Source organism: Erigeron canadensis, chromosome 3, assembly GCF_010389155.1.
Source record: "Erigeron canadensis isolate Cc75 chromosome 3, C_canadensis_v1, whole genome shotgun sequence".
Taxonomy (NCBI): Eukaryota; Viridiplantae; Streptophyta; class Magnoliopsida; order Asterales; family Asteraceae; genus Erigeron; species Erigeron canadensis.
Window position 1 is genome coordinate 39,452,201 of NC_057763.1, and position 12,630 is coordinate 39,464,830.

The 12,630-nt window shown below is 32.5% G+C and overlaps 1 protein-coding gene across 1 annotated transcript; it reads left to right on the forward strand.

The window, feature by feature from the left end:
• Positions 1-10,610: 10,610 nt before the first annotated feature.
• Positions 10,611-12,370, forward strand: LOC122593431 (mediator of RNA polymerase II transcription subunit 28). Its single transcript, XM_043765842.1, has 4 exons — positions 10,611-10,726; positions 10,933-11,104; positions 11,805-11,917; positions 12,029-12,370. Exons 2-4 carry the CDS (start codon positions 10,951-10,953, stop codon positions 12,161-12,163), a joined length of 402 nt encoding a protein of 133 aa, XP_043621777.1. The 5' UTR covers positions 10,611-10,726; positions 10,933-10,950; the 3' UTR covers positions 12,164-12,370.
• Positions 12,371-12,630: the final 260 nt, after the last annotated feature.

The following is a 12,630-nucleotide window of genomic DNA, read 5'->3' on the forward strand; positions in this document are numbered from 1 at the left end:
TGTTCCCTCCAAAATATACACACATTTTAATAACGTATTTGGGTTGAGAAATGTTAGACTACCACATTTTGTCAACTTCCATAGTAAGTTGTCAACAAGCAATTCGAGTTTGAATTCATTTAGATGAAGTTCGAGCAAGATAATAAGCCATTAACGAGCTATTTGAATATGAGCGATCGAATAATTTGAACCCGATAACATTCGAGTTTAGATACAAGTTGTTATTAGATTATTTACAGGAGTCGGGTTTAAAATTTCATAAATTATTTACAGGATTCGGGTTTAAAACTTTATGTTTTGGCTTCTAGTCATAAACTTGTTGAGTCAGTCAGAGTTAGGAGTTAGTGGAGCTTTACAATTCGAACAGGCTCAACAAGCTTACTTATAATATTTAAATAGTTGTCTAACATGTATTACTTGTGGAATATATTATTTGTTCTTTGTGTTATAATGTCTTATTTCATAATTGAGGTTCACTTTTGTTTAATTTTCTTGAAAAAGTTGTAACTATATTTTAAATCCCAATAAATATTTTAAATCCCAATACATTATCTAGTTACAACTTTTTCAAGAAAATTAAACAAAAGTGAACCCCAATTATGAAATAAGACATTATAACACAACGAACAAATGATATATTCCAAAACTAATACATGTTAGACAACTATTTAAATTTTTTTGCAATTGATTCACACTATAAGAAGGTGATCATATCCACGTTGGAGAAGGAGCATACGCGCAATTAACTAGGTACAAATTCACGTCCATGTAATGACGCGTACCTGCTTCTCCAACAAAGATACATCACCTATGCATCTACATTATTGTATAGGAATGCAAATGGGGGAGTGTGATAGGAAATCAGTTTATAGCCTATATTGGCATTGGGTAGGTGGTAATGTATTTATAAGTGCAAACAATGGCATAATACTTAGAGTATTATATGTTGTTGTTATTGTCCCTACGCCACCATCACATGAAACAGAATCACAAAGCCAGAAGTGTGTTTCCTGCAAGGTTGGGTTGGTTGGGCGTTGTGGGATAAGGTAACATTTGGAAGTTTATTCCTTTGCGTGTTGTGGCTAATGTATTTGATTACATTGTGGTGCGAGGTGGGGGTCGGGTGGTCTTTATTGGATTCGGTTTGAGACCTTCATGCTATCCACACTTCTGTTTTTCTTTTGAGAAATGATTCTAGTATACCACATATTGTATCATTCACTTGGACAATATGTTGTATCCTTTGTACAATACGATAAATCTATCGAAACAGTGATACGAATATCAATACTCTTTTCTTTTTGTTATTGCGAGTAATTGTTGACACTGAGAAACCATTAGGTTCGAGGAGTGCAATGGAATTTAAATTGGAAATTTTTACTTTCAAAATTCTTCTCAAAATCATTTTAAGTTAGGTAATGATTGAATCCGAATACAATGAGTCACTTTAGTTGGTGGAATTTGAGACTATCTAACTTCATTTTTTTTTAAATGAAAATTTTTTAATCAATGTTGAATTAGTACAAAATTCCATTGATTAAAAGAATTTATTTCATTTCAAACCTTATCGGGCAGTGAAAGGAATCACTTATATTTGCCTATCATGACCTTTGCCCTATGTTAGTTTCACTACATAAATACGGTCGACGGTTCCACTACATAATTATGATCGAAGACCACCCTCACTGATTAGAAGTTATTCTAACATAACATATGTACGTATTGACGATTCAAACAAAAGACACAAAATGATGCAAGTGGAGCTCGAAAAAATAAAAAAATGTTAGACACCCAAAAAAAAATAACGAAAAATCATGGAAAACACCTCGTAACTACTAGGCTGATATGACTTGAAGAAGACAACATTTCGATGCTTCCAACAAGGGCGTAGCTACCATAGGGCGGGGAGGGGCGCCTGACCCTTCGAAATTTTTTTTTTCCGATGTAGGGGTTATATATGTTTCGTGTAGAATTTTTTTGATATATTCGGTTTCGTCCCCCTATTTTAATTGTGAAAATTTTTTTATACACAAAGCAATATAATTAATCTATTACATTTTACATAAGCTCATTCAAAATTATTTAGCTCAAACTAAAACCCATAACCTAATTACTTACTTAGCCCATAACTTAGTTGAATCGAACCAAGTATCAACCGTTTGTCTCTTTTTTAATGTTTACTTTTGTCTTGGACAAGTGTTTAGGTTTTTAGTGATTGAAACATTTTTTTTATAATAATAGTATTAATTTTTGACCCGACCCGAACATATTACCCGGAAAATAGTGTTACGAAAAAAAAAATTTAGATCCCGACCCCTCACTCAAAAATTTCTAGCTTCGCCACTGGCTTCCAACCACAACTTTTGTGATATTAATAACAAATTTATCTTGATATTAGTTAAAACTCTTCATGATATTTCCAATCCTATGTTTAACTTTATAAAACTCTAGAGTACATGCTATCTTATGTTTATAGAACTATAGAATACATGTCTTTTGAGACTATTGTCGATATCTTTACCTAAAAAATGTCACCTGAAAAATGTCACCAGTTTGAATATGTTTCTAATCTACTCAAAGATGATTTAATTTTACCGGGAGTCGGTGATTGGGGCGGGGGAATTAGGATCATTTGGGTCCAAAATATCCAAATAACTATAAAGTGAGAGTTTATTTGTCGTTTTAAACCTTTGTATCACCATAAATATTTTAGGGAATAACTTAGGTACTTTTAAAGAAAGCATGTTCTTATCAATTGTATTTTTTTTCCCCCTTAAATTTCCATTGTCATACCTTGAAAGTAGTTAAATGTATACATTATATTATATCTTTCACTTAAAATATTGTGAGAAAAAAACACATCGCTTACATGTCTTTAGAAATATACAAGTTATCCGACGTCTAACATAATTATAATCACATGCTGTTTCAAATATAATATATAATAATACTCATTCTTTTATATATATATATATATATATATATATATATTTTTTCTGTAATTTCAATTACGTTCCTCTTCTACTTTTTTTTTTTTTCTTTTTCAAACTCGAGAACAAATAAAGAGTATCCGAATGTAGGCGAAAAGCCAACTTGGTAAAACACTAAAAGGTCCTCCTGGCTCTTTTCCTACATACATCCCCTGCATTGAAAAAAGTTAAATTCACAAAACAAAGCAAAACACTTTTTTCAGATAGTTAACAATATTAAATATGACCACGATACATATAAGATTATTGGTTTAACTACATTTTAGACGTTCGATCCTCGTTCTTTATTGAATTATATATAGCATTTTCAATAATATCTAGATTGAGCCGCATTTAGAAAAAGAATTGAACCATGCCAATTATTTAATTCAAAGGTATATATCGCAACATGTACAAGTAATACTCGTAATATCATACAATAAACTAAATACAAATGACGTATCGCCATACAATTGATTAGAAAGCTATCGACGACTTTACGCACAAGAAGGTGAGCAAACCCGTATTGGAGAGGAAGAGTACGCGCAATAAACCTGAGAACGAATTCGTTTCTATCATTGCACGTACCCTGCTTCTCCAACATAGATCGTTCACCTATATATGATAATATGATCTATATCTAATTAAGAAATGTACCAGCTAGCTAGACTACTAGTGTGTATGTGTTGTGAGTAGTTTCAGTTTATGGTGAGTTGCCATTGGGTGGTGGGTGGGTATTTATAGGTGCATACACAAGCTAGGCATCGATCACATATAGAGAGAAAGAAAACACTGGATCGGAGACATCGAGTAGCAATGTTGTTTGTGCCCTGCCCCCACGTCACCATCATCATATATGAGCTCACAACCAATCGAGGAGTGTATGTTGTTTTGCGAGGTGTCCTGTGGGGTTGGATAACGTAACGCTATGTAATGTTTATTGCTTTGCGTGTAGTGACCAATTTTATTATTTTGATTACATTACTTGCATATATATTGTGGGGCTTTTGGGTTTCTTCAGTTTCAAACCATAATGCAATTCAATCCCATTTTTTTTTTAATTTTATCTACCAATAAACTATAACAAAATTAACATATTCTTAAAACGACATGTGCTGAAATCTTTTATTGACACATGTCCTTTTAATAATTAATTAATTTTATTAATTTAGTTTTCTTAGTTGTATATAAATTCAATTTTCTTATTAGACATATAATTAAACTCTAACTCTTAACTTATTAATATAAAAGACACTTTTTCTTTTGCAATTCTTCAACTCCTATTACTTATATTAATTATAACGAGCAATAGTACTCGCACAATGCGACGGTGACATGTTGGGTGATAGGTCATAGGAGGTGATAAGTTGTGTGATAGCCAAATACCTTAGCCGTATGGGCTCCGCCCCGGATTTAAAGATTCGTCGAAAGTATATCGAATGGCATCTCTAATGAAAGAGCATGAAATTTTAAGAACACCCATACAATTTTTATAATTTATCAATATACGGTTTTCGAGATAAAAGATTTTGAATAAATTAGAGGAATAAAATGATTTATGGAGGAGAGAGAAAAAAAATAAGTGGTTGAAATTTGAGAAGAGAAAAAAAAATGAGTGATTGAGATTTGAGAAGAGAAAAAAAAAGAGTGGTTAGAATTTAAGGGTATTATAGGTATAGGGGTGAGTTATTTTAAGAACTCATAAAAAAAAAAGAACTCAAGAACCATTCTGGACCACACATTCTTTTCCTCTTTCTCTCTCTTCAATTAAATAATAAAATTCACCAAAATCATTCAAAATGTTATAACTCACAAACCGTAAATCGTTAGACAAAACAAAAAGCATGGGTAATCTTAAAATTTCGTCCTATTTCATTAGAGATCCAATTCGATATACTTTTAACGACTTTTAATTTCCGTTTTCTTTTTGGTAGTTACACATAACTTACACATGTGTAGGTTGAACAAAAATTATGATTCGGAACGGGTTTCGCCCTTAAGGATATTCATAAACCAAAGCTATTGGGGGTGATAGGTCATAGGGTGATAGGTCATAGAGGGTGATAGGTCATAGGGGGTGACCAGTGAGGGGTGATCTACCTAACGGGCTCCGCCCTTAGCCGCTATTCCTCCGCTATGGACTGACGGGCTCCGTCCTTGGCTACTAATAATCTTCTGAGATTTTAAGAAACAACAAAATGATTTATAAGATAGTATAGATAAGTTATTAATATGAAGATTTCAAAATTTTGAGTTTAGGATCAAAAATCACAAGGTTATATACTATCATCCACTATGTTTACAGTTTCGATTTTAATGTGATTCTAAAAATTTAAGGTAAATCTGAAACTATAACTAAATATATATATATATATATATTATGGGATTATTATTACTTTACTGTTTATTATAATTTAGTTTCGATCATCGATTTATTTTAACCACAATTTATTTCATATTCACGAATCATGTATGAGGCATGCTTGAATTTTTTTGTGATACAATCTATATAGCTACCATAGTATCAGTGTATATATATATCTACTGTCTAAATTAATTATTGTTAGCTGCTGATTCATTTAACTCTTGTACAGGAAGGCCTGTATATATTATTATTTTTGTTAGGTATTTCATATGAATTCCATGAAGAAGAAGAAAAAAGTTATTGTTGATCAGTAGTTTTTTTCCCCCTTTCTATTGCCTTTTAGCAGTAACCTCACGGAAATCAGGTGTACTTATTACCTTGTTCAAGTTGGGAGTTTGAATACCAAAGGACCTTTAATTTGGTTTGTATTTAAATTAAGTGATTCACTATAAACCAAGTTATGGTTTTGGTCTCTCAACAAATTGTAAACAAGGGCGTCTCATTTGTTTTCGGGGGCGAAAGCAAATTTTATATATACAAGCTTATTCATTGTAAATTTGACATACTAATACTCGACTATACTATAGCTTAGAGACACTTTTGGTTTAGTTGCTTACAACTCAATATAAAAGCCCTTGACGCACACATAACTTTACACTCAAAAGTGGTAATATCGTAGTTTTAACAGCTACACCCTTTACACTCCCAATGACGTCGTCTTACACGGTTTATGGGGGAGGTTTAGATGTAGACAGTCTTACCCTTACCAAAGATAGAGAGACTGCTTTCAGGTTCTATTATCTACCAAATATTGAAAAAGACCTATAGTCTTGCTGGGTGTGGGGACTGAACCTATAACCTACAAAGACAAGGGCTCCAACCACCCAGTTGGTTTTAATATTCGCCTCTGAACAAATGAAATTAAATACTGAACTACTTGAATGAGGGATACATGATCTACACTTCGAATATCGAATATTGCTAGCTCAAAAGTCTATTATATATATTGGTTGTTGTATGCTGAATATTGTCAGGTCAAAAGTCTATTATATTGGTTGTTTATTGTATTCATGTATTAGAAGATTGAAAAAATATTCGTGTGTCAAAAGACATCATCTTCTCGATGTAGATTGATATTACACTACTTGTTATCATATAGTAAAATATTCTTAGAGTTGAATATCAACGTCAACAAAACTCAATCTCAACATAAATAAGCCGTGCGGGTTGAAGTGGGAAGAACCCCCGGCTATACTTTTGTATAATGTGAAACTAACAAAATCAAGTAATGGTACATAATTAGTTGTTGATTGTAAAGGAAAAACATAGAAAGAAAAATGTCATTCTAATATGTCTAATTTTCTAGTGAAAATGTTATTCTACTTCGTATTAATTATTACAGGAAAAATGGTCGGATGTATTGTGTAATGTGCAACCGGCCTTTTACAGTCCTACGGTCAAGTTGGGATTGGTTGATGGCTTATACGAGTTTAGGGGTCTCGTTTTCCTTTGACCTAGCTTTTTGGAATGGGTTCGACGCCTAGCTTATGAGTTGATGCGAGCTTATTATAGGTTGGGTACTACACTTTTACACCTAGCTAGTAATCTATGATTACATAATACTTGAGCAATAACAATTAAGTTCGATCCCCACTTGCAAGCAGGTCTCAAGCAGATGGTACGTCATCCGGCCATTTGGACAGGGACATATATCTATATCCACTTAATTGGCTGAAGTAGTTAGGGGAGGCTCTTCTATGTCTGCAAATAACTACGTTCCATTTATGAAGACTAAAAAAGGATAACTGGATAAGTATTGTTTGTATATAACATGTGTTGTACCTTGTAAACGACATGGGTTTAACGTAATGACTATATGCTTTTACGACATAATTTGTAAGCTCATCTCTACCATTAGATCAATAAAGGTTTTTTTTTTTGTCTAACTAAGCAATTCCACACAATTTTTTCTCACATATTTACAAAAAATGCCTAGTATGGTATGACATATATCACATGAACCAAAGGCTCAAGGTGGCCGGGATCAATCATAGAGTTAGTTATACTTCTATATAAGTTTGTAATGGTCATGTATTTGGCTATCTAATGATACATCATGATCAACTGGATGATGATTGCTAATTACAGATATCTAATTAATTTATCTTATCTTTTTGTTCATATAACATGCGTCTATCAATGTATGTTCTTACCTATAAGAGCATCTATATATTAGTGGTATATCTTACTCTAAATGTTCAGCATAGAACGAAGTGGACGACCGGCCGAGGTCCGATCTTTTAAAGGGTCCGACTTTTTTTTTATGCATATATGTAAAAAATATATGTTGTTAACAAAGTCCGTTACAAATTTTAATATTTATCCAAAAATTAAACAATAGTACTTAACAAAAAAAACTCAAGTAACAATTTGATATAACAGTTACCATCGTTTTTATATCTTAGTTTATATAATTATAATTGTAGCATCTATCTTCCGGACATTTTTTTTTCACGGCCAAGGTTTATAAATCCTCGGAGACGGCCTTGATGTTCAGGTATCATATATGTTGATCCATATATTGATGAGTGTTACTTGTGTTATTTTTCTAAATCAGGAAAATTGTGCCTAAAATATGTGCCTTTGAAAGAAGCATAATATATAGGCATACTTTTGCTGATGAGTTTGTGAAATAATATAAATTATAGATACTTATATATAAATATTCAGTGATGAGCCACTCAAGAGATCGAGTGTGCTTTTTAGTTTTCAGTTCCAATATTGAACACTATAAACATACAAAAACTGTTATGCTTAATTTGTTGAAATTTGACTTAAGAAAATATCTAAAACTTGACAAGGAAAAGGGAAAAGAAAATGATTACAAGTACATAAATGGATGAAGTCATATATTGGAGTCAGTAGTGGTAGTATGTGTAGTGTGGGAGTAAAAATAAATTAAATAGGGGATGGGGCATTGGCGTGTAACACCAGAGCTGGGCATTGGATTATTACTATTTATTGCTATGCAAATCTGTATATACAAGTCATGGTACTGCTATGGATAAATGCTTCACTGTCAAAACTCCAATCATGCCCCCAATATTCAACAAGACCTGATGCACGCCCTTTGACTTGTGCTATGTGTGTAATCAAGAGACAACTACATGACAAATAGATTCCTCCCTTGCTCTTGTCATCCCCTCTCCATATTATTCTTTTTCCCCTTTCAATTTTTTGGCTTTTTTTTTTAGCATATAATATCTTAATCATGTTTGCGTTAAAGAGCTATCTTATTAAATAGATTCAATATTTAAACATCTCAATGAGAAACTATTATCTCCAGACTCGACCAATCTGGAGAAAAAACTCTTCCAGACCTATCATAACTAGAATTTTAGATATACGCGTAGCTAACACATCCAGATAATAACATAAACCTAATACTTATACTTACAAAGAGTTTAGTAGTATTTGTGGTTCGATTTAAGTAGTATTTTAGTGATAGTTTATATAGAAACTAGACTATCTTGTAATTTGGTCAAATACTTGACGAAAACCTCATATCTTTCTTTCATTACGATATTTTAAGTTCTTGATAACAAGTCTCTAAGGTTTTGCTGTTATCAATATTGATGAAATATGTGTCTTACAAGAAAGAAATTTTAGACGCTTAAAAAAAAAGCTAAAATAGGAATTCAACGGTTAGTTCATACTGTATCAAAAAACATACACTTGATACATAATCTTTCATCATACGCATAGAGATTATGGTATGTGTCAACACCTATTTCACTCAACTCATGTTAACTTTTCATTTTGATACGTATCATCATCACATAAATAGAAGGATTTGTATACAAAATGTACAAGAAATTAACATTATCATTCTAATCATTGACGGAGAATAATCTAGACTGCCGTTTGTCACTAAAATTCATCCTAATCATCACTATCAATATATATGAATTCTTATTTTTTAAATATTTGAGATGAATACCTTTGTGTATCGATCTATTATTAGCTGGGTTGTATACTTGTATTTAATTAATACCTTTGTGTACTTGCTTAAGATTTTGTTGCCCTTCCATCTATTTTCGTAATGTGGCTGTTAATTTCTTTTCACAAACTTGTGATACCTTCATGTGTATGAAAGAGTGTTACTATTTTTTTTTATCACTCATGTTGTAATGACTTATAATACAAAGCCCATCCAAAGAATGTAAGGTAAGCCATTATGAGAACCGACCCTCAAAAATATTGCATGGTGCGGGAAAAGTCCTAAATAGGGAGTACACTTGGTGACCACATGTACGTCAAAGTGATTATACTTTGCAATGAGCATATGAACCCATATTTATATGTACGTTACATGGACCAGAGAGTTTTCATTTATTTATTTTTATAAAAAAACAAGTTAATGGCCAAGTTACATTAAACTCTTTCTTTCGATAAATGGCCCAAAAATGTTTTAAAAAAAACAGTAGGGACCTGAAGCTCTGTATTTTTAAAGTAGATGTAAGTAATTGATCAGTGGCTTAGGCATAGCGATCCTATATTAATAATGATTAATGATATATCCTATATTTGTTATTGTAGTTTAGGTAGACAATGGAAACAGCCTCTCTACTTAGGTAGATGTAAGATCTGCCTACATATTAACCTCTCTCATACACCGTCAAGGTATTGGGGTTCAAAACCCACAAAAGATGGCACTAAGCAGTTTCTTTCTTTTTTGTTCTTGTACTTTTAGATCTTACTAATCAACAAGATGTTGACAAATTTTGTATGTGGCTTTTTAGATGTATTGTGGTAATTAAAGATGTAAGCATATGAGTGAGTAGTAAACAGTAGATAACACATATGTTTAATAAACACTCAATTAACGGACATTTCTGCAATCAATTGTATTACTTCAAGTTGTGTAACAATCAGAGAACCTACAATTTTGGGTTTTCATTTTTCAAGTCGATTTAGTACAAAAAAAAAACAACATTTATACCTTTATCAAAAGATAGAAAGATCATTTATAGAAAGATTTCTCAAATAATTATCAAAAATGACTCTTTTTTCATAAAACATAATTTTTGCTTACTTTAAAGTGTTTTGTTAATGAAAACCTTTAACGTCATTATTAGTCACAAATTTTCTTATAAAATTTTAGGGTGAACTTTTGTATTAGAAATACGAGTTTTTTTTATAGTACAAGTTAATGACAATTGTTAGAAAAATCCTTTTTTGGGACACAATTTCGAAAGTTAAACATTTAAAGGGGGGAAAATAAAAAATCCTTGAGAATCAGAAGCAGTTTGTCCCTCCCCTCACAAAAGCGGCACTGTCCACCGGCGATCTCAATCTCCGGTCTCTTACGTCATCCAAATCTTCAGTTCAAGTAATTAACTTTTAATTAATTATTTATTTGTATGTAATAGTTGTTTTACAAGTTGTTGCAATTCCAGCATATATATAATAATGAAAAGAATTCAAATTTTTAGGGTTTAAGAGAACAATAGGGATCTGTATCTATAGGTTTCAATAGAGGTTGCTTAACTCGTTAGGGTTTTAAACTACTGTTTGTATTGCGTTGTTTTATTGTAGTAATAATTTACTGAAAATATGGCGGAAAGACAGACAGGGGAGCAACACCATGATACTTGGGCAGCAGATGATATGATCGGATATGTGAAGGCAATGGAGGCCGCTTTACTCCCTTGTCTTCCTGCCAGAGAGCTTCAAGCTATTGATCGATCTCCTCATCCTTCACATCAGAGTTAGTTTAGTTTTTGTCTCCCTTTTATATATATATATATATATATATATATCAAAGTGCTAGGAATTTGGTGTGAATCGTGCAATCTGCGGCATCATGGAAACATTTTCTAGAATAGCTATGATTTGTTAATCCTGACCCCGGTAGCTAGCGTCAGTTAGGAGAACCCGGAAGATGTAATATGTGTCGAACAGGATATAAGCCAGGGATGCTTACAATGTCGTAAATCATTTCATTTGAAAGAAATCATTTTGCCATTTTAGTATAGTTTTTTCACTCATACTAAACGCGTTTTAGGTATGTAGAAAGTACAAAGATATGTTGGTGCTTTAGTTAAACGAATCCAGGCCTTCTTTCTTTGCCAATCCCTTCATTAGTTAAAGCAGCATAACAATACTAAGCACCTTGTATCCCCCTCCCCTCTTTATATAATTCAAGTCACTAATCTAGGCTGCCGTTTTCTGGAATTGTGTTCTCTTCGTTCTATAGAGCCTGTATCAAGAAAAACTTTTTGAAACTTTCTCGTTCAAACATGTAATAAGTGGTCTAGTAGAATTTACCCTCAATATGCTCATGAAATGACTATCTCGCTACATACAGTTTTGTAGCTTGTTTATTTTTTTTTAACTGTACTTGTCTTTGAGTTCTATTTTCATGATTATTCAACTAATGGTCCATTTGTTTTATATTTCTGACCTAGTTGATGTGGAGAGACATGCTAGAGATTTTATGGAGGCTGCCAAAAAACTCCAACTCTACTTTATTGGTCTGCAACGCGAGGATCAGCCAACGAAAGAAGAACTCTTGCAAAAGGTAATGAATGCCTGGATGACGATAATGAATTATATTCTGTGTTTAAACGTTACAGTTGAGAGGACATGATTAAGCAACGAGTATACTTGAAACCTTTTTAAATAAATGCAGGATATTGCCATGATGGAAGCAGAACTGAAGACGAAGACTGAACTTATCAAGAAACAGGAAAGACTGATTCAGGGGTGGAGAGAGGAGTTAAAAGACCAATTAGAAAGACACAATTCCGAATTAGAGAGGGTTTAGTGTATTATTGCGATACATATTTGTCGACATTCATTCTATTGATTAACTGACTGTATTAGCGTGTAGTAGCCATCACTGCTTGAATGAAAAGGGATTTCCATTACATTCCAAAGTAATGGGTGCTCCAAACTTTTAAATGTGCACTTTTGGTCCAAATATTTGTGAAAATGCAGACTCTAAGTCCAATGATTGACATCTTCACTTTCATACTGTTGAAGGATACTATATGTTGATTTAGCTGCTTTTTATATATCTTTGAAATTTTGCTTTTTTCAAAATTAAGAATTCATAAAGTAACAATACCATATTGAATTTGAATCCTTGAGTTATAATTGAAATCAATCCCAATACTCAATATCAAACTATGTAACCAGAGGGCCTTTGGCAAGTAAGTATTTATGTGAGCTATCAACCTGTAAATAACTTATCCAGTCGAATGGTGTTGCACCTGGTCTAGAAATCTTGCT

Coding starts and splice junctions, on each gene's coding strand:
- LOC122593431 (XM_043765842.1), top strand. CDS start 10,951: ATGGCGGAAAGACAGACAGGGGAGCAACACCATGATACTTGGGCAGCA. Junction 11,105..11,804: donor TCCTCATCCTTCACATCAGA/GTTAGTTTAGTT, acceptor TTTCTGACCTAG/TTGATGTGGAGAGACATGCT. Junction 11,918..12,028: donor AAGAAGAACTCTTGCAAAAG/GTAATGAATGCC, acceptor AAATAAATGCAG/GATATTGCCATGATGGAAGC.